The sequence below is a fragment of the Scomber japonicus genome, chromosome 2 (assembly GCF_027409825.1).
Source record: "Scomber japonicus isolate fScoJap1 chromosome 2, fScoJap1.pri, whole genome shotgun sequence".
NCBI lineage: Eukaryota > Metazoa > Chordata > Actinopteri > Scombriformes > Scombridae > Scomber > Scomber japonicus.
Window position 1 is genome coordinate 24055016 of NC_070579.1, and position 26815 is coordinate 24081830.

General features: G+C 40.0%; 2 protein-coding genes across 3 annotated transcripts in view; one reads left to right on the forward strand and one right to left on the reverse strand.

Moving 5' to 3' along the window:
- The first annotated feature begins 640 nt into the window (after nucleotides 1-640).
- On the forward strand, nucleotides 641-5297 carry cd7al (cd7 antigen-like). Its single transcript, XM_053328814.1, has 5 exons — nucleotides 641-728; nucleotides 1069-1422; nucleotides 3101-3472; nucleotides 4298-4398; nucleotides 4828-5297. Exons 1-5 carry the CDS (start codon nucleotides 668-670, stop codon nucleotides 5044-5046), a joined length of 1107 nt encoding a protein of 368 aa, XP_053184789.1. The 5' UTR covers nucleotides 641-667; the 3' UTR covers nucleotides 5047-5297.
- Nucleotides 5298-6829: 1532 nt separating this feature from the next.
- LOC128368061 (trinucleotide repeat-containing gene 6C protein-like) overlaps nucleotides 6830-26815 on the reverse strand; it is a 58456-nt gene continuing 38470 nt past the window's right edge. For both annotated transcript variants that reach the window (XM_053328802.1, XM_053328794.1), the window contains 16 exons: nucleotides 26397-26563; nucleotides 26192-26269; nucleotides 25931-25988; nucleotides 25529-25671; nucleotides 25141-25287; nucleotides 23928-24074; nucleotides 23087-23206; nucleotides 22170-22253; nucleotides 19426-19705; nucleotides 18684-18848; nucleotides 16764-16955; nucleotides 16107-16256; nucleotides 14988-15203; nucleotides 14122-14195; nucleotides 13676-13815; nucleotides 6830-13047 (listed from right to left, as the gene is read on the reverse strand). In XM_053328802.1, the coding sequence (XP_053184777.1) occupies nucleotides 12705-13047; nucleotides 13676-13815; nucleotides 14122-14195; nucleotides 14988-15203; nucleotides 16107-16256; nucleotides 16764-16955; nucleotides 18684-18848; nucleotides 19426-19705; nucleotides 22170-22253; nucleotides 23087-23206; nucleotides 23928-24074; nucleotides 25141-25287; nucleotides 25529-25671; nucleotides 25931-25988; nucleotides 26192-26269; nucleotides 26397-26563 (2504 nt within the window). In that variant the 3' untranslated portion in view covers nucleotides 6830-12704. The remainder of the gene's footprint in view (nucleotides 13048-13675; nucleotides 13816-14121; nucleotides 14196-14987; nucleotides 15204-16106; nucleotides 16257-16763; nucleotides 16956-18683; nucleotides 18849-19425; nucleotides 19706-22169; nucleotides 22254-23086; nucleotides 23207-23927; nucleotides 24075-25140; nucleotides 25288-25528; nucleotides 25672-25930; nucleotides 25989-26191; nucleotides 26270-26396; nucleotides 26564-26815) is intronic.

Genomic DNA, 26815 nt, shown 5'->3' on the forward strand with positions numbered 1-26815 from the left:
GAGACCAGGTCCTTTTCAATACACAGGCCTACTAATGAAATATTGAAATTGTAAAGCTTTTTTTTCATTTGTTTTTTTTTTTGCTTGCAAGTCTCAAGTCTTGGAGTCGTCAAGCTTCAAGTTCAGTTTTTTTGTAAATTATAATATATAGTCAGCTTGAAGTGCGTAGTATCTTAGCTTGAGAGCCTTCATTCAGCAGGCCTCTTATGGTCTTTTCCGCTACGTCCACTGTTGCAAATAATCATCAGAGGACAGTAACATCCTGTTCAGACACAAATAGGCATCATCATGCCCTCTGGGATATGCAAAACTGTTGTCTGTAAAAAGTTTCTTTGTTCAAACATGCAAAATACAGATATCAATAAAAAAGATTGACATTATACTGATTAAGCAGTTGTGCAGACAGTACTTGATAGATGCTTCTAATTTGATCTTTTGAGCTTACTGTGATCATATTTTTCACTTGTAGTAATTGACTTAGAAGGGTCTGATGTCTGATCCTTCATGAAGTATGCTTCCTCCTCGCCTTCAAGTTTGAAGGTGGAGCTTACAAGGAGTTCCTCTTGGGTGCATTACTGAAACTTTGACATCAGTTTTTTGGTGCTGCTTTAGCATCATTGACCTCTCTTAGGATCTTAATAAGTGTCTTGTGTTGAGATCAATAAGGATGAGTGGTATCCAGTATCTGGTCTGTCTGTGTATTCTGCTCATCACCCAGAGCAGATTTGGTAAGATGTTTTTTTTTTTAAAAAGCTGGTGGTTTGAGCATTTGCTGTCTAGTCTCAGAGTATTTTTTTAGAATTTAGTCTTCTGTTCATTTACAATTATAGATTGTATAATTGAATGCATACTTGAAGTTAGACACAATATTATAATTTACATACTGGATTTCTAATGTATTTGTTGCAAGCTGCAAAAACAAAAAGAAAAAGAAAATTAGAATAGAAATGAAGGATTTCAAACCTTTGTGCTAGTTTGTATGTATAATCACTTTATTCACCAGACTCTAGCATAACCTCATCTATCAGTGCAGTTTGTGACACTTTTCTCCTTTTGTTTCTTGTCAAGTACGCAGTGACATTCAGTTCATCGAGAAGCAGGAGGGGGATTCTGTGGTCTTTCCTTGTGCGATTGAGCAGAGAAACCCAGCACCCTTTGGAGTCTACCTGAAACGCACGTGGTTGGTTCCTAATGAAATACTGTTCATGCACACCGAGGAAGACTTCAGAATGAAGAATGATCATGACAAAAGCCGCACCAGTGTGAGCGGAGACCCAAAAAACCACTCGCTGATTGTGACCATCTCTGAGCTGACAACCAAAGACACAGACCGCTACTACTGTGAGTTTATTGTGGAAAACCTTTCTACGGTGGATGAATACATACCTGGAAAGACTGAATTCTTCCTCCTCGTTACTGCTGGTAAGGGTTTTTGTTTATTTATTGTCCCCCCACTTTTCACTTGTTTTTCAGCTGTGGGTGGTTGATATTTTGAGTGTTTGGTGCTTTTGCTTTCTCAGCACTAGTGCACTAGCTGCCCTAAGCACCACTAATAAGGCATATTTTATGGTATTATTTATATGCTGTGTTAAATGTTGTTAATAAATTATTATTGGCCATTGGTGAATCCAACTGAACTAAAAGAGAAAAAAAAGTTTATCATGCTGGAGAAGGATTTTTCATAACCTGGCAACCTAAAAAGTTCCCTTTATTAATAACATTTTACTGACATATAGTTTATAAGTGATTCATTAACATGAATAATTAATAAATGCTTACTTCTTCTATATAAACTATGCCTTATTAAGAAATGGTGTGATATGTCTTTTTTTTCTTTGGGGTGTGTCTGTTTTTTGTTTTTGTTTTTAAAAAAAAGAAACTGCTTAACTGGTCACTCATAAGCTACTGGAGCATCTTCAACAGATCAACCGAAAGTAGCACTGATCATCTCATCTTGAAATTTAAGTTGCATTTGATACATCTGCCTATGACTCATCCACTCCAGTCAGCTATTCTTTGTGTAAGCATTGTCAGTTGTCAGAGTAGTTTGGTCATAAGTTCATTTTATTGTGCCTATGGCCATATCTGAAAATGCCTGCTCACTACCACCAAAAAAACAAGTAATCATACAAATCATGATGACTTTTATTACAATTCAAACTTCAGTCATGGCTGCTCACATCAGTTCCAGTTAGTCCAGAGAAGAGGAAACTGTTCTTTTCATGCATGCAAAAATAGACACAACCCCGAATTTTAATATAATGGACACCACATATGGATTCTTGCAATGAATATGCCTTCAAGAGTATTACCTTTTTTCATGTCATATGAATTAATACTCGAAGGGCCTGATTTACTAACACCATTTAGTACCCATAGTGGGTACTAAATTGCGTGCACAGTGCAATAGATTGTGTGTTTCGTTTGCGTGTGTTTTGCAGGTGATCTACTAAGAATAACTGTGTAATTGAAAACAGGTGCAACAGGGTGGAGACAGCAGTATTTAAATGAGGGTTTTGTGTGTCTGAATGGAGAGTTTGGATGAGCAGAAAGCTGCAAGCGCAAAAAATGTGATCAGGTTTTAGTGGAAGAGGTTAATAAATATATTGAGTTATAACAAAAACAAATATTACCAGATAAACCCACATATTTGAGAGTATTTGTGACAAAGTCAATGCTGTTAGTAACACCAAAAATATTCCACTTCAAAATTATAACATGTTTTTACACATGCAGAGCTTTTGTAAATCAGGCCCTAAGACACACTGAAATTCCACTTTTTTTAGTTTATTTATTAAAAAGGTTTAGTTTAGTTATATCTGGCAAATTACATGTGCTCATTAGTGCCTCAGCTAATTTATCAACTATTATTAATAATCACCAAATCAAAAAAAGTCAATAAAACTTGATACCTCTGTTAAGAAGTCCCATAAATAAAAATCTGTAGACTGTTAAGGATATTTAAGTAATAAAATGGTGACTGATTTAAATGTTTTATTTTGTTCTCTTGAATCAAAGAACAGTCACAAGTTACATTTTAGAAAGAACTCAGGAAACATCCAGTGATGATCTCACTGTATAAACTTGTCCATCACATCAGCCCAAACATCAGCAGACAGTGGGAGGATAGAGACATGCGCTGGAGGGTCCGTGGTGCTCCCCTGCCTGCCTGCAGAAGAGGGCTTGGCAGTGAAGGGGGTGAGTCTGAAACGGCAGAAGGGCCAGGCACCTGTGGAGGTGCTGTACGACTCAAGAAAACACCATGGCAATGAGCCCCCATCCTACTCCCAGTTCCCCGCTGAGAGATTCCGGCTGACCTCGGCGCTCGGCCCCGGTGGCATCACCTACAACCTCACCCTGCAGCAGCTGCAGCCAGAGGACAGTGCCCTGTACAGCTGCCAGCTGCTCCAGCAAGATAGGCCTGACAGCCACGTCAGTCTAGGGAGGCAAGCGCTCTTTGTTTCTGTGAAAGGTGGGTCACATCACAGCAGGACTTGATCACCACCAGGTCACTCAGACTTACTTCCTTTTTTTGTTCCCCCAGGGTCTTGAAAGCGAAAATTTTCATACTATTTTTGTTCTGTCGTTGCACCTGTATGCTTTCCCTTTGTCAGGAGATGAGCCACTAACAAAACTGCTACTTACAATTGTTTAATCATTTATAATAATGGCAAAATAAATCCACTTTATTATTGTTGCTTTGTGTGATTTTTTTCAAGTGATTTGTATTTAGTGCATTCAAGTTTTGTGGGGCACTTGAGCACATGCAACAGGGATTCAATTTCAAGATAAAAAAGTTCCCTTATGTTTTTGCTTTTATGTCGGTCACGTCTGGCACTCCACTTCCATCAAGCAAACCAGACAGCTATCGCTCCTCGATAAAATCAGACCAATCAGTCATCAGCAAGTCTTTGATGATAACAGGCATTTATTGTAGTGTTCATGTAAATTTTGCAGTGTTACGCAATTAATCTTCACCTAATGCAGAATTGAGGTCATAATCCTTGAAGTCATATCAAAATAATGATGTATTCAAACTGCAGCCTTGAACAAGGAGGGAAGCTTGGCTTGGTTTTTTTGTTTTTGCAATAGCACAATGTGTTGTAGGCCACTGGAGCTGCCTTTTAACCACTAACTGTCATCTTGCTACTTTTGTTTTCAAGCCTTTACTGATGCAGTGTGTGTGCACATTTAAGTGTCATAATAGGAAAGCTCAGCAGCAGGGAAGTTGAATAATGTTCGGTGAAGATGTCTCTCTGTCTTTAACATTTTTGTCTTTCTGTGCTTGTTCACACAGGGGACGAGTGCAGCTGTTCCAGCTCCTCCACACTGCTGTATGCTCTGTCCTCAGCTGTGGTGGTCCTCCTCCTCGCCATTGTGTTTTTAGGGATTTCTCTGGTAAGTGAAATCATACCTTGCATTGTGCCCTTATTACAAAATATACAGGAAAAGAGAAATATGAGTCATGCAGGGGGGGGGCACAAACGCTTGCTTGTCGTGAGCCAGAGTTCCTGTGCAGCTGACCACAAACCACACACACTGGTTTCACAACTTTGTTGTTGCCAGGTTTCAGCATGTTTTTCTTAAAACTGAATGAGGAAGGTATGGTAACCCATGTTCAATTTTATAGTTTAGTTTAGTTTAGTTTAATAAGTCGACTCAGTCCGCCCCCCAATTACAAACACATCACAGTGAGGATTAGCCTTGGTTAGGACTTCCTATTAAGACTGCAGCTTTACAAGAACATCACTCACTGATTTTGATTTTAACACCGGAAATACTCTTTGTTCTCGTCACTGATTTGTTTTTCTCCTTTCTTGCTTTCAGTACAAAGTACGCCCAAGTGTCAAGCCAACCCGTCAGGCTCCCATCTACGAGGAGATGACTGGTTTCAAGGCTCTCAAAAACGGTCAAAAACTGGCCCCTAACCATCTGGAGGATACAGTGTCTGTATACAATAACACCTCTGTGAAGAAATCCTGTCTTGAGAACCACTATGAAAGCCCCACAGGGGCCCTCTGCCCCAGAAACGAAACCCAGACATAAAATATCACTAGCATTATGAACATGAGCAACTTATCACCTCAGCTACCTGAAACTCACTGAACTCTGACTACAATTTGTTCTCTGACAAGTTTCTTTAACAGCTACGATTTTTCTCTACACAGGATTTTTTGTAATTTTATGATCTTGGATTTTTTTACTGAGCTATAAGATAGTACATGTTGTTGAATTAAATGTGGAGTTTTCTTGTAAATAATGTTTACATTCACTGTACACTCACAAATGCTTCAGTCCTCAAGGGTTAAAGAATTTCCTTCCTCATTAAATATTTGCAACACTGCTTATTGTAAGAATTTGAAATGGGTTTTTTTTTTACATCCATGTTTGCTAGCTGGTTGTTGTCTCTACTGTTTCAGATATTTGGGGTTTTTTGCACATTTCGTGACATTTCTACCACTAAAAAGCAGTAGTGATGCCACCAACAAAACGTTTTAAAAAATTCCTCCAGTGTGTTCCCAGTGGTCAAAAAAAGTACCTTAAAAAATGTTGTCATGTAAAAAATCATGTTTATATTTCCATGCTAGTCCTGCTCACTGATGTGCATCATTAATTAGTGGAGATAGCCCACCCTTAATATATAATGTATGTTAAATATTAACTTTTAACTTTGCATTCAAACATACAATTACTTTAAAATTATTCTAAATCAGAGATGAAGCTTATGCGGAGACTATTAAAGAAAAAAGGACAAGACACTGAGTAACAGCCAAGAAAATTTGCAATTTATTAATATAGTCCGAAAGAAGCTCCATAATTCATGGAAACATTTTTTTCCGGTGCATGTCCTTAACAATCACATTCTATGAGGAGAAAAAAGAACGACATTAAAAGCCACAACTTTGTATTTCAGTTACAGACATTTTTCCTTAATGTTTTTTTTTTTTAAAGTAAAGAGAAAGGCAAAGGCAAAGTACCCCCATTCCCCCACCCACCCTCCTCCCCTTTAAAAAACAGCCAGCCTTAAAAGTCATGGGCTTTCATTTTTTTTTAAGTACTACCCACAGTGCTTTAGCAGAAGGATAAGCGCTCATTGGTTAAGGATTACACAGCATGGCGACGCAATGTCAAATTTTGCTAAAACGTTAAGATGACAATGATAAGGAGGAGGAGGAGGAGGAGGGGTAGGAAGAAAGTAGAGTGGAGGAAATTTGAGCAAGAGACAAAACAAGAACAACCCTACATCAAACCCTGAACCCCAGAGTCTTGAGTCGACAAGCGCGGTGCCTGGACTCTTCCCTCCCACTTGTGCATAGATCATGATCCTTTAAAAACCAGCTTTATTCCTCCACTTCAACCTGCCTCTGAAAACCTTTTCGATAAAAACATGTCAAGAAATCTCTCAGCTATTGAATACCTGTCACAGGAAACGACATGTGAACAGACAGGAGAGATGATTTGAAAACAAAACACACACATACATCTTGCACGATGCTCCTGAACTACAGGATGGAAACTTAAAAAGAGTCAAAACATACAAATGCATTTTTCTGTCACTGTCTTTCTTTTTGACAGTCAAACCATTGATCATTGTGTAAATGTAAAGCAATTTCTACTTAGATTTCACATGTAAAGCACTCCACTTTTTTCAAAGTTGATTCTCAGTCTTATTTGGTAAATATGTAACTTGCTACAAACATTTTTCTTTTGTCTTAAAACAATGGCACTCTATATTCTGTTAAACTCATAACCTTCAGTGCTTGCCCCTCCCCCCTCCCTCCCTCCCTCCCTCCCACAAACATTTAAACCTAGAAATGATGGAGTTGGTATCTGGAACCCTGGCCTTCCTGAGACAAAATCCACATCTTTTTATGAGTGTGCAAGATAAGTGAGCAAACTGCGTAGCTTGCAGAAAACACACACACACACAAAAAAAAAAAAAAAAATATCACAAATCAATAACATACAGAGATAGTCTGTCAACACGGAAAGAGAAATCAAAAATTGAAATATGACACAACACTGATCAATCCCAGAGTTCTGAAAGTAGCATAAATCTTCATTTTGCAAGATTTTCATGTCCATATTTGATGGAAGATGATTTTTTTGTTTCTTTTAACAACATTCCTGTTATAAATTCCTATTTCCTTGAACTTCGAACAAATGAAATGCTTGTAAACGACAGGTGGCTTTTGCAAAACAAGAACAGAAAAGATAGGCACCTCTGAAATGAGTCTTGTAACAAACTCACCTCCCACACTTTATCCCTTTCCATTTCTCCATGAAGTTAACATAGGGATTACTAGTCCTTCTACAGCTATCTATGGCCACAGTTCTTTGTTTTTTTTCCCCCCTTTTTTTTGTTTTTTAGATTTTTTTTTTGTAGTTTTTATATTTCTTGATTTTTTTTCTTCTTTTTTTTGTATAATTGGAACAAAATGGTGCAATACTCAATGATAATCCTTGTCTTGGATTAATCCACAATAAAAGCCACTATAAGGTAGATAAACTTTTTACAGATAGAATGAAAAAAAAAAAAATCCATTAAGTCCTTGAGTAAACATGTACACATGAATTGTCACCATTTCCCCTCCGTACTTAGACTTGTTTATCTACGATTAGCTGAGTGAGGGGTAGAAGACACTCAGTGCAACGTTAGAAGATAATAATGTTCATCAGAATAGTTTTTGACAGAACGACAAAAAAAAGAAGATAAAAACAGACACAAAATATAACATACTGAGTGGAACATAACAGCAGGCCATGTGCCCTGTACACACACAGTTTCTTGCGCACACATTCATACATACATCTGACTTTCAAGCACACATCTAAGATGACTTTTGCATTTTTTTTCCAAAGATTTTTGTATTTGTAACTTAATGCAATACATTTTTGATATTCTCTAAAAGCCCCTAAGTGTACCTGTCAGATAGAGAGAACAAAAAAATTACTGACTTCACATTTCGTTATTGGCGCTCCATGATTCAAGTATTTATGTTCAATATTTTTTGTTTTGTTTTGATATGTTTGTGATTCTTTTTTTTTTATCAACTGGGTAAATATGCATCAAACCAGGTGATTCAGGTTGGGCTTTTAGACAGGCTAATTAACAAACAAATACACATGTGTACAGTACAAGCACTTCAAAGTACTGTAATATGTCGTCGAAACCAGAACGTGCATATCCAACTCTGTATAAGAAAGACATAACTTTCAATCAATCAAGTATCAGTTTACATCCGACCCAAATTCTTTCCTTCGTATCACTTATTTGCGGGGAAAATACATATTGCTCATTTTCAGGTGTATGAAACCAAGACCTTTCAAACACAAATGAAAAGTTTCAGAGGTTACGATCCAAGAAGTCTGAAGAGGTGAAACCACACACCGTTCCTTACAGTATATATCTATATGTAGTGAATACATATATACTGTTATCTAGAACAGAGCTGTAGAGAGGAGAGCCTCTCGATGCTGGTGCAGCATGGGAAACCCCCTTCACTGTCAGGGTTCTCCAGTTAGTACAGGATGCTGGGAGGTCCTCGGCTATTGGGTCTGTCTGAGCTTGGATCAAGGCAGTTACAGAAACAGGCAATAGTGATTTTTGCTTGTGTGCTGCAGGACTGCAAGTCCTGAAAGGTAGCCTTTTCCCGTTTTCTTGTTTATTTTTATTTATTTTTTTACATTTTTTAAACTTTTTTTTTTGTTTGTTTTTAAGACTTTGTACCTCTTGAAATGTGCCCCTCCCCTCCTGCTGATGCAGAGTGAGGAGAGTGAGGCTGATACAGTGGGCCCAAGCCATCTGGGTCTGTGGAAATGTACAGTTCAGTGGGCCCGCTTTGAGCAGGACACAAACATAAAAACAAGATAAATACAGCATCCACAAAAAGGCACCCCAGACACCAGACTACTCCTTTAGATGGTGGTAGTAGAGGCTGATGACCGGAGACGTTTCAGCTAGAAGTGCAGAGCTTTAACATATTATAGATCTTCTTTTTTTTTTTTATTTAGATTTTTTAGCATTTTTAAGATTTTTATGTCAAACTTCATAAAAATGACGTTAAAATGCGATTTCATTTTTGGTTTTAAAAAAATATGTACCCGGGATAACCCATCATCAACTGTGCACTGTAGCAAACTGGAACCCCCAACTGAGTAAAGATTTTCTCCTTATTGTGGGGCATTCCCCACAAAAAGCATTAAAAAAAAAGAAAGAAAAAGAATCTCAGTCATTTAAGGGTGTGATGCTGCCGCCCATTTGTTTGATCCCTCCTGTCCCCCGCTACACCCTCCGCAAAGGTTATCAAAGCTCCTCCAGACAGGGAACAGAAGTGCTCTCAATAAAGATACAGTATGAAACAGCAAATTTATATTGGCACATTACATTGGCATCTTTTAAATGCAATAATGGGCCCCCAAACAGTAACGATAGGCCACCTTTGAAGAAAAGGACTTAATACCAACCTTTTCCCTTCCAATTAGGATTAAGTTTCGAGGCATGAGGTCTGTACATATTGTTGCGCAGATGGCCTTGAAAATTTAAGACTACGCTCTCACAGTAGAAAGGACAGATACGGAGAGCTGCATCTCATACTTGGTATCATCAACTCCCCTACCCTGAGATCAAGCTGGACAAAAGTGTCATCAGCGCAGAGAGAAAGGCCGACCTTTAATAAAGTGTTTGGACTCGAGTATGTGACAGTGTTCTGGTGGCTTCGCCTGACTTTATAGAAATGGCGGCCATTCTGAAGTGCCAACGAGAGTGCACAGGAGACAAGTGTTAGGGTTTGCCAAGCTCTGGGAGGAGTGCTCATTCCCAAGTCAGGTTTGGCGTGCTGTAAAGGGCCCCAGCCTCTAGTCTTTTGCATAGAAACAGATACAAGGGCCTGTTGGTGCCTGGTCAGGGGAGGGCTACTGGGTCTGGTTGAGGTGGAGGAGAGGAGGAGGTTATAGCATAGCAGCTAGGCAAAGGGCAAGGGGGGACAGCCTGCGGGCAGGCGGAGCAGCTTGGAGCGACAAACACTCACACCCCCCGTCTGAGACACCCTATTTTTACACATCTCAAGATACTACCTGGAAGTACTACAGAATACTGTCAAACACAAAAGCATGATCAGTTAAAAACAAATAGACAATCAATAACGGTCTGTAGTATTGATCCTTGTTTTGCATTCAATACACAGGATGAACATACAGAGGCACCTCTGACCAAAGTGTTTCTGCATATGAACAGTGAAGGGCTAGTTCAGCAGCCAGTAATTTGTAGACCACTGCATGTAGACAAAAATAACAATATAACACATTGAAAAAAATCAAGTCAAATGATCTTTCAAAAAAAAAAAAAAAAAAAAAAAATAGTACAACTGGCAAAAATTCCAGAAATATGACTATTACATCTTCCAGCTAAAGTGATCTTTGTGTCAAAGAACTGAGAGATGGGGGAGAGGGCAGGACGACGGCGGGGTCGAGTGGTGGCGCCCCCCCCCCCCGTTGGAGATGCCGTGTGTGGCGGAGAACCATGATTGGCCAGTCTTGGGAGGAGCTGCTTTCTTGCCAGACTGAGGGAGGGTCAAGTGGAGCCCAGGAGGAAGTGCTGCGCTGTGGGGCTGCCACCTGACACCCAGAGGACCACAGCAGAGAGGCACTCAGTGGACACTCCCCCAACCCCTCTCCACTCCGACTCACTCACCGACCGACTGACTGGCTGGCTGGCTGGCTGGCTTTCTGGCTGGCTGGCCAGCGGGTGTCAGAGACAGCTGACATTGCAAGTCTAGTGCCTCCAAACAGAACAAGGCTAAACATTGGGAGTAACAGTGATATTCACTTTGATATTGTTCAAAGAAGGAAAAAAAATCATGGACTGCAGTTTCCCCGAAAGGCCCACGGTACATTTCAGTTTTGTTTCCCTTCATCCTGCTACCAGAGGAACAACTCCAGACACATTTCCAAGGAATAGATACAGTACATAAAAGAGCAGAACTTTTTTTTTTTTTCAATGTTTTTGCTGCTCCTTTTTTGATTTATTGGATTGCAGTTGAAGCAATTTGCTCTTCATAAGTGCTATGATAAAACCCTTTGAATTTTTATAAGTCTTAGTCTCTTCTGTTTGTACAGTACCAAGCGCAAGGAACACTCGTAGGTCTACTGCATTAGGAAAAACCCCTCTTATTTGGTATTGTGCCAGATACCCAAAACCACCCGATCCCACTGTGGATTCAGTCTCTGTTGGGTGTGGCTGTGGCACGCAGAGAGGAAGTGTGCATTGTTGTGTACCTAGTGTCACTCTTTAGTACAGATTGCTGCATGCACAGTTCAACAAGCCGCTTCTTCCTCTTTGCAGTTTTCCCAACAGTTTCAAGGAGATAGGTGGCCTGGAGGGAATCCAAGTTTTGAAAAGGAAAGTAAGGTTTTTTTTTTTTTGAAGTTCCAAAGTCTTTTGCTGCGATCAGCAACAATCAAAAAACAGAGAAAAAAACCCAAAAGAGAATCCAGCTCTGGTGGACATCGAGTATGGACGGAAGAAAGATCTATGGTGTATATTGCACAATGTAACTGTCACATGAAGGTGAAATTGTGTTCTTTTTCTTTTTTCCTCCGAAAACTGGCTGACCATACAGACCGCTGGGCTTCGTAACAAATTGGACAATAGAAAATTCAACAAAGCACCAGTTAACGACTGGGTTCCAAGTTGAAAGTGACCAGAAGGATCTGGCCTTGCAGACGTCAATAATTAGGTGCCACTGCACACACATACTGGTGTACGAAACAGAGACACGCAGCCAGGTTGACAAGTAATCTTCTCTCAGCTTATGTTGTGATAGATATCAAAAAATGCGCTTGGATCTAGACCTACAAAAAAAAGAACATTTAACAGCTGTGTCAATCCCTTTGAGAAGACATATTAAAATAATTAAGCTGATGATTGGTAGGGCCAGTCACATGGCCAGGCCTTCTTACTGCCCAGTGACAGAGTTGGTCACCAGTCGTATCCTGTACCACTTGCTGGCTCAGAGGTTTAACTGTGCAAGATTTCAGCTATTTCTTCAGTTACAAAACAAACTAAAAAAGGCGGCTTGGGAAGGACCTGGGCCAGAGAGCACTTAAGGCTAATATTAGTGCTGAGAAACAAACATTAACACAACTAGTAAAGGTCTTTGAACCACATCATTGGCCATGGACATGCTGGGAATGGTCGTTTTAAGTCTTATTTTGGGATGATTCTTTTTTTTTTTCTTGGAGGGAAAAGGAAAGTCTCAGATGGCAGCTTTGATTGCTTCTCTTAAAAACACTTCACACAAAATGTCATGTATACTTATGGAAAAACTAAAAACACTTGAAAGGTTTCTTTGTGTTGTGTCTCATTTTAGTTTGTTTTATGTGATGCATTTCAAAAATACCAAAAGGAATAAAAACTTGCTTTTTTTTTCTCCAAAAAAGGTAAACCTAACAAAAAAAGGTAAAACAGAAGGACTGGAGTCTGCAGTCTGTATGGTGGGGACCCCAGCCTTCTGATTCACAATTCACAGTTCAAAACAGTTCAAATTGATACTGATTATCGCCACATGATTTGCTTGGGTTTTGCTCGTGTTCATAATGAATTTTTTTTTTTGTTTTTGTTTTTTTCTCCATCCCACCCTCCACCGATGGCTTACATGACATGGTGGTGGTAGGTTGGTTGGTTAGTGTATTGTGGCATCATCCTACATGGACTCCCCACTCAGCAGATCTCCAGGCAGCAGGGTGTTAATGGGGGTGGGGCTCCCGATCACACGGGCATCATCTCCGCTCGGTGGACCCCACAGACTGGAGTATTGTGGCATCCCTCCCCACAGCAGGTCGCCTCCACTGGCCTTTCCTCCACTGTTGCTCCACTGGCCAATTGAGTGGGACTGCGCTGCCCCGCCCATCCGGTTTTGATTGGTTCCCGGGTTGGCCTGCCAACTAGTGGTGTTTGCCCCTAGTGACTGGCCTTGTGCAAAGAAGCGGTTCACCTCCTCCTCACCGGCAAACTCCGCCAGGATGGTGGTGTTTCCAAGCACACACCTTATGAAGACAGGACATGAACATTAGTCAGGAAACTTTTTTGCTCTGATTGTTTTTCATTTAAAGGTTGTACAATGTTGTTAAAAATAATATAAATAAATACAAAATATAGCTGATCACTTTCATCCAAATGGTACTTTTTTGGGGGCTTTTTCAGGCTGTTTTTCCTTGCGCTGCTGTAACCACATTTCTTGCTGCCAATCACGAAAAATGGGTCACACATCATGTATTTTGTTACCATGACAACCAGCTGCAGTGGCTGCCACAATTAGCAAGACAAAATAGGGACAACTCTTAAACCCAGCAAATGTGCCTTCAGAAAAGCTTTGTAGAGGTATTTCCCCCATTATTACAACAATCACTGTAATATTACAACACAGCTGACTACAGCATGACATCCTATTTCCTCTTCCATGTGACTGGTCAGACACTAAAATAATTTTATACTCAGCTGATTGCTCTCAGAGTGAGAAAACATCAAGCGACAAGGAACATTAGATTCTCCCTTTCTTTGTAATAGCTACTTCCTTTTAATGAATGAAGTGAAGCAGAAGCTTAAGTTGAAAAAAAAAAAGTTTAGTTTGCTAAGCACATTTTGGTCGATGTAAAAATGTGTGCTGAGTCTTACATGTGCAGGGACTTCTGGGCTTTGGCGGCCTCATCCTTGGAGCTGTAGCGCACCACGGCATTACCCTGGGTCAGGTTGAGGTGGAATGTGATCAGGGGGCCGTGCTGCATGCACAGGGTCCGCAGAGTCGAACCATCAATCTGCAGCAAAAAAACACAGAAGTGCAAAGAAAACAAAATTGCAATTACAACTGATATCTGAGTTGATTCATCTACTTTACACTGTAAATGTAGTCATGTTTATTTCCCATATTCACTTCATTGTTGTCCTTTTTTATAGTATTGTAAGAATCCTCTTTTTTTTTTTTTTACATTTTACTCTTTACCAGTTTACTTTTATTTTCTCCACTCTTCAAAATAAATAGGATAAATAGGATTGGATTGCTGACTCTATTAATTCTACACTGTGGATACAATATAGCAGGAATTAGCAACACATGTAAGTACCTGTGGCGTGAGATTCCTCAGAACCAGCCAGCTGCTGGTCCTGTTGGAGTTGTCAGTACTCCAGGTGGTTCCTTCTGTAGCAGAAATGTAGACACAATATAAATTATACACATACTGTATATACTAACAATATAATATTAATATTATATTATCATATTAATGATACAATTCTGTCAGTGTGTTTAATTTTTTTAATAAAAGCAATTCCTTTTACAAGTAGATAGTACAAATAGCAAGTTGGTCCAATAAGTAAAAAGTAATAACCTTTTTAATACAGTTTTAAAAAATTGTTTTAACCATTGTGTTGGTTTTTCAAAGAGGGCTCTGCAGCTCTGTGCTCAGTGTCTTTTTTTAAATAAAAAATTTACTGACTGTTATCTATTTCCACAAACACGCCTTTCTTGACTGACACGAACACAAAACTTTCCTCCCTGCTTGACTTGATGTGTCATGTCAAAATAAGGTCACATGTCAATGTTTATAGAAGTTCACCACACAGCCGGTAAACCTCAAAATGTCAGTTTAGCAGCTTGTGCTTATCTTGCCTTTATAAAGCGGGGACACAGTTAGCAGCTGTTTTCCTACACCTATGCGTGTTTTTGTGTTAGATGCTAGGGTGTGAAATACATTATAAAGATTTGCTTTCAATTCAACACTTTGATCAAAGTTCAGTTTGATTCAAAACAATGTTTCTTGATTTATTTGTAAATAACAGAAAGTCATTTAGCAATGTTTCCATTTATGGTGACACAAAATGATGTAAAACTTGTTTGGTTTTATAAATCTGGTGTTTGTAACTGAGATTGTTTTAACGGAGTACTGTTCGGTGCTTCTGATAAAAATGAAAAGAAAACATTGTGGCTCACCAGAGGAGTAAGAGCCACTCCAGCCTTGGGCCAAGCCCAGCGAGTTGCCACCCCAGGTGGAAGAGGGTTTGGTGTTGGTGAGGCCTGGCGGGGGTCGGGATGGGGCTGTGGAGCTGCGAGGCCCCTGTGGGACCTTCCATAGCTCGTGGGAAAGAGAGGCTTGGCTCTGGGAGATGGGCCCTGGGGACCAGGTGGACTTCATGTCAGACAGTTTACCTTCACACAGAGAGAAGATGGGCAGTTGAGAGAATGTCAAGTTACAAATGAAGATGTAATGTTACAACTAAGGCTTTGTGTTGGGAGACTAAAGTTAAGTGATCTTTTGAATGCGTTCTTTTTTTGTAAATTTAAAAAAGAAGCAATAAACAGTGTCTACATTCCTGTGTATATTACAAATCACATCACAAATGAGATTCATAAAGTCTGAATTCTTTGCGTATTCTTGTTGTAAGCACACTGAAACAGGGTGTGTACTGATGTCACGACCAGCAGGGGTGGGGCTTGTTTATTCGTATCTGGTTTCAAAGCACAGATAGGTAGCAGAAGGTCACACTTAGGTGAGGTTACTGTCATAGTATGGGTGTTGTTTAAAGCCATGGAGGGAACAAGTGTAGGTATGACTTAAAGCAAGAAGGGTCACAAAAACAGGTCAGGGTTTGGGTAAGGTTCAGAAAAAAGCCTGACAACATGTTGTCAGTGGCTTGCTTTTTGATGAGGAGAGGTTTATCAGGTCCACACATGGAGAGGAAATACTCTGGTTTGTGTACCTGAGCTGTCTCCATCAGAGGATGACAGACTGAAAGAGTTAGAGTAGCCACTGACAAGCCAGTCACTGCTGGTTGAAGGCAGAGAGCCATTCTGAAGAGAAGGAGCTGGGGAAGAGGCTATGTGGGCGTAGAGGTAACAGTGTTGTTACCATGGACAAAGAGAAAAAACAGACAAGTCACTTCATGTCAGTATCAGTACAAGAAAAAGATTCGGGCCTGTGGTATAGTGGAAAACGTGGGCCAGCTTGTGTAAGTGAAGAAATGATTCATTAACATATGATCCACTTCATGCAGCATGTTTTTGTTACTGAATGTCTTTAATATACATTTGTAGCCTTGCTTCTGTTCATACCTCCATTCCTGTCCCTCAGCAGGTATCGGTTGACGTCATGGATGTTGGTGTTGATGGTGGGACCACTGGGGACGCTGCCAGGGGTCATGTTGGGATCATTCTCAGGGTCGATGTTTTGAAGGCCCTTCCATGGTACACCTGGGCAGAATTCTGAGGGAGCAGAAATTAAGCAGTGATGAGGGTTATTTAAACAAGATCAGATTGTGAGAATAACATGATTACCATCTCGGTGCACTCTGGTAGTCTAGTTGTTAAGACACATGCCACATAACTGCAACATCCACAGTTTGAATCCAACTGCAGCAGTGGGCCTTTGTCACCCTCTATCTCGCTCTCCCTTAATTTCCTGTCATCTACACTGTCCCTATAATAAAGGCATAAAATGCCCCCCTTCTCAAAATAACCTGCCATCCCATAACTTCACCCCTGTTTTAATAATTTAAGCCTCTAAACCACTGAATCCTTTGTAGTTATTCTTAAACTGATGCAACTACTGCATGTGAGGTCAATTAATCACTCAATAATCAGCCCTATTTTTTACATTGTAGTGGCACCTTTTGGGGAAAGTATCGCTTGTACTAAAATCAAAAGACAGAAAAACATCCACTACTAAAAATCTATAGCATTAACAGTTAGGTATTTGTATCTCGTTCTCACCTGGGGGCCAGTTAATGTTGGTCCCATTGGAGATCTTCTCATTGGGGCTCTTGCCCTGGCCCCAGCTGTCTGGGGGCACCAGGGGGCTGGTGGGGGACTCAGAGCTGGACATTAGATTGTATGGGCTGTATGAGTCCTCCAACTGGGGCGGCTTCCCAGGGGGACCCAGGCTAGAGGCAGCAGATATGGCACCTAATGGATTAAGAAAAATAACAGATTTAACAGTCTGAATTTAAAGTATAATAAGGAGCATAATATGTGCAAACTACTCAAGTTAAAAAAAACAATGTACAGTTTCTCCTTTTGTATAGCTCCCTTAAACCATTGTAAAAGGAGAAACAAACTCTATGAATATTGATTTGTGTCATTGTGATGTCTAAAGTACAACAGAATTTATCTTCTGATGCTTTGCGTGACTTCTAATGACATAAATACATCTTTTAATCACACATGGAGAGGAAGTTAGATGACACTTTAAGACAAGTGTTTGTTGTTTAAACAGTGAATAAAGCAGGGTAAATAAAATAGTGTTTTGAGTGAAGTTTGAGGTGTGTAGGAGCCTACAAATGTGGTGTGACTAACACATGTGAGGCTGCTTAGCTGAGACTGTGCTTGCACTCAGAATGTGTGACAACAGACAAATGCACAGAGAAAAAGATGATGACACCTCTAACGTTGCAATGAAAGATGCATGTCTGCAAACAAGTCAGGCTGGATTTTAATCATGTTTCACAACCTTAAAGCTGCGGTCTGTAACTATTTTTGTGTTATATTTGCTAAAAGTGTCATTATGATCTGACAGTAGAATAAGATACCGATAAGCTGTGACATAATTCACTATCTCTGGGTCCACCCAGTGGTCGTAAAATGATTTGCAAGAATCCATTCGCTCCCGAATAAAACAACCAATCAGAGCCCGGAGAAGGGTCAATGACGCTATACACACTCTGCTGGCAGTCCCCCTACCCCATGCAGAGCGTGCTCTTACTGGTCAAACAGGCTTCCCCCAGAAGTTTTATTTTTCTATTTTTGACATTTCTAAATCGCGACAAGGCTCAACAGAGCAGATCGCACCAGACAGGAAGTCAGACACAGAATCGGCATAAACAAAACTTCCGTTTTTCAAAATAAAACAACCCGTGCAGCCTCCCAATCGTATTTCAGCAACACGAATAAAACAGACAAAGACATCATCTAGCTACGTAGCCTACTGACACATGGTATAAGCACAAAAATCAAAGAAAACTACCAAATCAACTAAATTTGAGAAAGTTAACAAAATCGGGCCGTTTAGTTGTTTAAAAGGCAGATATCTCTCCCAGAGTATGCTCCGCTCCGCTGCCGTAACACGCCCGGTGTAACGTTGACGCTGGGCAGAGGACGGAGCATATACGTGGCGCAGCCGTTTCGCACCTCTGATGGACCCGGTGGAAATCCCGGGTTACTGTGGGGACAAGCCTTCACGTATGTGTAGCGTGCACAGCAGGTTCATCTGTGGGGAGGGGCTTTGAAAGCAGAGCTGCAGTGCAGCAGAGAGGAAGGAGGAGGGACCTGTAAACTCATTCAAATCTTCTGGCTAAGTCCACTATTTTCTCAAAACTACAGACTGCAGCTTTAAAGGGAGAAAAAATTACCCACTTCAACACTTACCCACTTCAAGTTGTATTAAAAGATAAATACTTGCACATCTTGCACATTTTCACTATCTCAAAAAGAAGTCCTGCATCCACTGAAAGAATTGTTCTCACAATTTAAATCCCTGTTTAATAGTTTTAGCTGCCAATTGGTACTATACAACAAATGGCAAGGGGATTTCCCAATGTGTGAGTCAGGTGTACATTTATTTAAGATGGCATTGCATTTTATTTAAAATGCTATTTGCATACTATATGTATATGCATTAGTGTGTGTGTTACATACCGTGCTTATTGAGGTTGTTCTCCATGTTTGAGGAGTTGCCAGAGAGGCTGTCCATGGAGTTGGAGTGTGTCCACTGGGACAGGCGGGACTGGGGCTGAGGGGGCTCTTTCAGGGACAGACCCCCAACCTCCATGCAGTTTACATTCATGTTTGGATTCAGTCCAGCTGCACACAAAACACAAGAATCTTTATTTATTATATGCAAGTCACTGGTGGAAGATTTTTGTGTTTCCATCCACTACCAAAAATCCATCTCAAAAGAAAAAGACACACTTGAACTGCACAAATGAGTTGTTCATTGATCTTTGTTTAGGAAACAAAACAGGTATTGATATGCTGTCAGAAGACGGAGGGCCCTAAGTAGAACACATCTACCATTCTAGCACTAGATTCAGATGATCTACCTTGGCATGAGGGATCCACAGGAAGAATAATCCAGTGCAATTATTACTATTGGCTCTCTTTACAATGTATCAGAGCTGTATTAAGTTAGGCCTAATACAAATGAAACATCTTAATACTGCCGCTTCACAAGGTTTGCTCAGCGGCAAAACACCTGCTGTGAGGCCCTTTCCCCAACAATGCAAGTCATTTTTTCTACATTAACTCTTCTTTTTATTGTAAGGTAGCAATGAAGCCAGACAAAGCATCCACAGTGAGCTGTTTGAAGAGTTGTAGACAACAGGTTGAACAACTCCTTCCTGTGTGTGTGTATTTAGTGTATTCCCCATCTCAGACTCACAGAGAGGGTAGGTGCTGTAGGCGTTGGGCGAAGACGGCGGCTCTTTGGTGTGCAGTGTGTCGGCAAGGCCCGGAGCCTGGTGTGGGCCTGTGAAGGGGTCCAGGGTTGATTTGCCGGAGCCATGGCCTCCGGCTGGGCCACCAGTGGGATGCAGACCAGTGGAGGAGGAAGAGGAGGAGGAATGAGAGGGAAGTTGCTGCTGCTTCATCAGCAGCGCCTGGTACAGCTGACGCTGGTGCTGCTGGATCTGCTGCTGCATGTTGGTCATTATACGTGCAACCTGGGAGAGAAGAGAAGCATTGTCATGAGAGAAACATTAAATCAAAATTAAGAAGTAAGTTACTTAAGAAAGAAGAACTCGATAACACTGTTTTGTAATTTACATATTTAATTTTTGACTGTTTTTTGATGATTATTTCTATGACAGCAGCAACAGGCGACCACCCTGGTTTCTGTACATAGTTTCATGTAAACTACTCTAGCTTTAATTAAGATTTATCAGAGTTCTCTCTAAGTGAACACATGTGCCCTATCTGGCTCTGTTTATCCCGGGCAAATTGAAAGTACAGTCCTTAAGAGGATAACGTGTGTCCACTGATGTTACTCACACAATTGCTGTGAAATTTAAGTTATTAGAGGAGAGTAGACACAACAAAGGACGAACGAAATCTGATCCACGATTCATGACTCATATGCCTGGATGGCTGGTGATGCGCTTTTTCTGGACTCAAATCAAACAAAACTGGAAGGACATTTGTTATTTTTACTAATGTTGCTATGCTGGTGTGTTTACCTGTCCTCTCCAATTTTTTTTAAAAAAAAGAAAGAAGAACTTATTATTTAAATGATGTGGTATTCTGAGAGGTTCAGAGAAATGGTGGAAACACCAACCACATGTTCATATGCACATATCCTCTTTCAACAGCCTTTATCTTGCAGCAAGCCACTGATGACTAGCCAACAAAACAATCGAAATGTCCAGAAAGTAGAACAAACTCGAGTTGTTGACTCATCTTAAACGAGAAGTAACCTATTCTCATGCAGATAAAAGTTTGAGCAACCCCTGATGTAACAATGACCTTTTGTCATTGTTTTTGAAATTGTATCAAGGACAATCTACATGTGTGCAGTAGGGATGCTTGATATTGGCTTTTCTGCCAATATCCGATATTGTCCAACTCTTAATGTACGATACCGATATCACCAGATACAGATATATGCAGGCTTTTTACACCAAAAATGTAAGGTAACAACATAACATATCTCCTATAATGTCTAATTTTGTGATGCCCCACTGGATGCATACATAAATGCAACATGGCTTTCCAAATGTAAACAGTGTCTGTGCAAAATAAGAGAACAACTTCAACTTAAGTTATGGAAAAAAAGTGCCAATATGGCACTGCCATATTTATTATACTGCTTTGCAGTCATTGCAAATTGCAAATTTACTGTCCATAGGACACACTTGGAAATTGTTCCAAACCACAGACAAAAGCCCCGTTTCCACTGCAGGAACTTCAGGAAGTTCCTTGTAAAATTTAGGAGGCGGGACCTTTACAGGAACGTCCTCTCACTCGGTCCTCTCCGCTGTTGTGTCTCCATAGCAGAGTAGGACCCGAATAGGACCCACCGGACTCTGAGGGTGACGTCACAAAGGCGACTCGTCGAAAACATAACAGAGAAAATGACAACGAGGAGGTAAACCTTGTTTCTGGGGTTTGTGTGGTCGTGTACATGGCGGTGGACGCTATAAACTTTTTAGCCACGGTTAGCTATCCACGAGTCTAGCGTGTTTTTGTTGTTGTTATATGTCATCAAGCGCGCCCTGGTAAACGTTCCATGCTGCATTCATGCAGGCTCGGAAATACTGAAGCCTAAAGAAACAAACATCGGTTATAAAAATCGGTACCGATACTTCCCGTACTCCCCTAGAGTGTTTCCCATTAATTATATAGACTGTGGCGGCCCGCCATATTCTAATTTGTGCCGCCACAGCCACACAAATAAACTCCCCCACACACCTCCACTCAACCCTGCAGCTCAGCCTCAAGCCTCTGAATCTGAAACACCTGCATGCTGTTTAAAACGCGTTTGATTGATTCAGATTAAAAAAGTCTTAATGAGAGATCTTCTTTATTTCTACCTGTACAATAAATCAACTCTGATCCTGATCCACTTCTAAGTCATCTAGAAGTTGAGTCTTTTATTGATTAGCAGACAGTTAATTTAGTTATTTGAAAAAACACAATGTAGAAAAAGATACTGTAAGTGAGTGAGTGTTTGATTGGAACATTAAATTAATTGGTAAAATTTCTTTCTTGTGCTTTGTGGGTGTGTCATGACAGGTTCAACCAGTAGTTCAACCAGCAGTTAAATTACTAAAGCACAAAAAAATATAAAGATATAACCTCTTAATTTTGCTGTGCACCAGAATGTTGACTTTAAAATGTATATAATTTTCCCCCTGGACACGCATAGAGGGACGGACTGAGACTATCCTGAAATTTCACCTGTACACACACATATATATACACACACACACACACACACATATATATATATATACACACACACACACACAGACATATACATACACACACTCTACACTCTACAGACAGAGAGAGAGAGATTCAATTGTATCACAATGTTGTGATTGAGTGCTCATACGGGTGGTCTCATGAAATACATAACCTTCATTATCATACTTTTTGTGAGTGTAATGATGCATCTTGTTGACTCACTTGCTGCTCTTGTTGTCTAATGGGGCCGGAAACATTGCGTTGCGCCTGCATCATCTGCTGCTGGATTTGTAAACGCTGGTACGCCTAAGTGAAGGGAACAAAAAGTACAATACAATGATTACAAAAATACATTACTGAAGGAGAACATTACACCTGTTTCCATCTGGTCAACCTTGAGAGATCTTTGGAATGGCAATCTTTCATTGCAGTTATTTCTGATTGCTTGGGCACTATCTTTGCTTTGCTTGGGAAACTATAGGCTACATTGCAAAACTCTACACACTAACCATAAAACCTTACACCAAACCAGCAAAACGTCATAGATCTCTTGCAAAAGCAAACTATTCTTGCAAAACTCTTTGCTTTTTCTGTGTGCAGAGCAGCAGTTTGCAATAAAGTTTTATAATACATGTAGTAAACACACATACACACACACATCCAAATGTGTTAAGTATTTATATGTATTTATATTTCATCCAAATCACAGCATAGTGCTCAAGGCCTGATTTGTAAGTTAAGTGATTTTCAAAAAGTGTGGCAATTGGCAAAATAGTGTAGCATGTAAAGACCAATGTACAGTTTTGCTAGAAGTGTGCTGTTAAATTGCAAACTGAGTAACGCAGTAAGTTGTGTTTAAAGCGTTGCAAAAAGAGTGTTATAATATTACAAACTGAGTGCTTCAACAATCACTGTTAGTGTTTAAGCATTCAGAGAAAACTAATCTGCTTCAGCTCAACTTTCACTTGTGTTGTCAAATAGACACTTTCTTCATTGGATTTGTGTCAGTCAATGTCAGAAACTAAATCAAAAACTAACATTAAGACATTACAAAAATTCCACAACACAGTATCCCTGCCTCAGGTCTATAAGTACAAGTTGCCCTTTAAATACAGAGGGAGAGCAGGACTCTGACTCACCATTTGCAGTTGCTGAAGTTGGTACAACAGGGTCATTTGTTGAGGGTTTATTGGTGAGGTTAAAAGTGCAGGGTTCAGACCAATGTTTTTTGCTGCAAACTGCAAAAGCTGTGCTTGGACCTGGAGGGAAGGGGAGAATGGGGAAGCAGAAAGGAAAGATGACAAATTAGTCATTGCAAATCAAAACAAGTGAAAAAGAGCAACTTCTGGCAAAACGAGTCACTGCCATGTGCATATAAGGAGGAAAAGACACGAGAGAAAGGGTTTGTGAGTAGGGCTGTGTCTTTCAAAGTGAAGCTAGCACAGGGTTTACAAATAATAACTTGTGATGATAAGTTTGCCAGTCACACAAGAGAAAATACTTAATATTAGGATTCAGGTATAAGGTAAGGTCTTAAGTAAATAATTAATAGGTTTAACAGAACTGAGCCACTTGATTCAGTAATTGTTAAATACTTCAGTTTCTTTTGACCCATTACATATTCTACTGAATACTATAAAGAGTGTGATACACTTAGACAAAAATACTGGTTATGGCTTCTTGACAAGCATATCATTCAGATTATGAATTGTTGGTAAGAGTAAAAAAAGGGTGAGAATAATTATTATAAGCAATTAAAGTCAATGGCACAATTCTGAGTCATCATATTCTTTTTAAATATATTTCAGCATCTCCAGATTTAAGTATAAATTACAGCCACATTCACCAAATTACAACCAACACAAATTGCCAATAAATTCCCACTTAGCATTAACTGGTCCTGTTTGTTGTAAAACAATTTAGCTGCATGTTGTAAATATGATATGTACATTATTGTGTGTTATATGTGTAGTTATCTACCTGAGGGGAGAGAAACTGAGGCACTTGAGCACGTTGACTAGGCTGGGAGGAGCTAAGAGGTGGCACTGGTGGCTGAGGAGGAGGCTGCTGCTGCTGCATGGGCCGGGTTTGTGCTGCTCCACTACTGCCAAACATTCCACTGGGTATCTGTAAGCAGGAGTCGTAAAGGGACAATTTAACTTCTCACAAAACCTGTTTATTCAAATTACTGAAGCCATTTCACACATCAATGTGTAGCAAAAGGCTGAACAACTGAAATGGGAAGACCATTGTGTAGCCTTAACCATTCCAGCAAACAGCTACAGAAAACCTTAAGAGAAAGGTCAAGAGTTGAGCATCCACCTGTCAAGTCTTTGTGGAAAAAAGAGGGTTCATTCACTACACGAATGAATGCACTTGAATTGGATGAAAAAGAAAACTTTAAGTGCACTCAAAAGCCTAGCCTGTGTCCATGATATTCCCAGCCCACATAGCAATGTCGAAAAACATTTTTCAAAGCATTTACCCTCAAGGTCTTCACACTACACCTGTATGCAACAAAGCATATACTGAACATTGAATGAGAGCAGCTAGATGTTAGATCATCAAACTGTGACTATTTTGGATTTTCAAAGGGTTCCAAACAATTAGCCTTAAGAGGGAGCTTCATCCACATTTCTGAATTGCAAGTTGTTGGAGAAGTCTTTCTATTCAGTGCAAAAAAAAGGCTCACTTACAGTGCCTTTGTTTGGGATTCAAGGACATACTGTTGTTTTTCTGGGCCACGGCAGCCCCTAGTGGTGGTATTTGATAGAACATAACTATCTGGTTTCAATGGGCACTTCAGGCAAGGTCATACACACAGAAGTGAGCATTAGAAAAGTGGAGATCTGGTAGAACATGAGGTGTGTGTACAATGAATACAGATTATTCTTGTTGCATTCACTGCTTCATACACATTTAGATCTTGCATGATACAAAATGATTAACTAATTCATCATAATATTTGTGATTTCTGTGTTTCTGTATAATCTGTCAGTATATTCAATTGTTAATAAAGCAACTGAGAGAGTGTCAGTCCTCAAACGCTCACATCATGCTGCATTAGAAAAAAAAGGTGAGGAAAAAAATAACTGTTGGACAAAACAATACATCACTAGCATTTTCATTTTTTAAATGTCTAATTAAGTTCATTAACAGTGCAGAGTGGAACTGTGAGTAAGAAATGTATTACCTGTCTGTTGTTCAAGTTTTGCATGGCCAGCCCCGGGTTGCCCTGTCCCAGACCCTGCCCAGGAAGGCTACTGTTGGCGAGGGGGAGCTTCAGGCCGGGGGAAGGCAGAAACGGTGATGAGGGGGCGTCATCTGACAGAACACCATCCTGGAGTATCAATTGGTGATGGAGAAAAAAATGGGCAGAAAATGAAAAGAGGAAGGGTGGGGAGGATTAAGGGTGATGACAGAAAATAATTCATGATTTTATAAATAACAAACAATAACAATTCAGTGTGTGTGAAAATATGTTTAATGAAAATATGTGTACTACTAACAACAAATGTAAAAAATATAAAAAAGGCAAATGCCCAGAAAAATTGGGAACCATAAAATCAGTCATGTCTTACCTTATCAAGGTAGGTGTTGCGGTCGGTGGGGTCTTTGGAGAGCGCAGAGGGCCGACACACCATGGGCTTGTTCAGGCCATTGCTGTAGTCAGACATGCCCATGCAACGCTTGTCCAGGTCTGTCTTCTTCTCCAAAAGGGCGCCTAGGAGAAGAAAGGTATAAATTATTATATATTATATAGTTTCAATATATTTAATTTAGTGTTTGATCCATTTTAAATATATCTTCAACAAATTGATATATGGCTTGCATTCACTGAAGAATGTTATAGCATTAATGTTCAATTGTTAATAAAAACTTATTTACTTGAAATTAAAAAAAAAAAGTGCAGATTTGTGCAATAATATTTATTACAAACAATCTTTATACACACATGCCACACATATGTTTATTGAACTTACTCATGGCCTGGTCAAGGTTCATGTTGTTGCTCTTCAAAGCCTCCTCAGCAGGGTCTCTCTATAATACATAGATAACAGATCTCTTAATAACCATGGTTTAATTGTTGGAGATGGTCTTCCAAATTCAAAAATGTAATAGTTTCTCAAGTTTAGATGGCTGCATTTATGTGTGTCCATGTAAGGAAGATCTGCCTTAAAGGAAAGCTTAGCAGTTCCATATATGTGTGTTAGAACTTTCTTTCTAAAAATATTGCTCCATACCGGAAAGCCCATGTCAGTGAGCTGTTTGATGAGACGGCTCATGATCCAGGCCTCATCTGGCTTGTTAACCATCTTCACCTGACAACACACAAGCAAGATATTTATAATGTAATCTGTCAACAATTACATTTGTCGTTAAAAGACAATAATTTCCTCTGTTAATATCTGCCAGCATGATTATAACATAAATCAAGGGCATTCTGACCTTGGTTGGGCCCTTCTTGGGTCCATTGCCCCAGGAATTGCAAGAAGAGCTGCTCTCCTGGGAGGTAGGGCTGTTCCACATATCCCCATCCTCAGTGTCCCATTGGTTGTTAGACATGCCCATCTCCTCTCCTCCATTTCCCCAGCCATCTTGCATAGGTTTGGGGCCTGAGAATGAAGTAAGACAATTAAGATCAACAAATAAAAATCTGGTTGGTTATCTACAGTGTTTTATAATCTCTACAGTATACACAAGCCAGTTATATGTAAGTAGCAGATCATTTCCAACCTGACCACTTGGTGTCACTGTTGCCATTGACATGCTACATTACCCCCTACAACTCCCTCTATCATTTTTCCAGCATTTTAAGAAATGACTAAACTCTACTCTACTGAGTACTGAACCACTGAACTGAACTT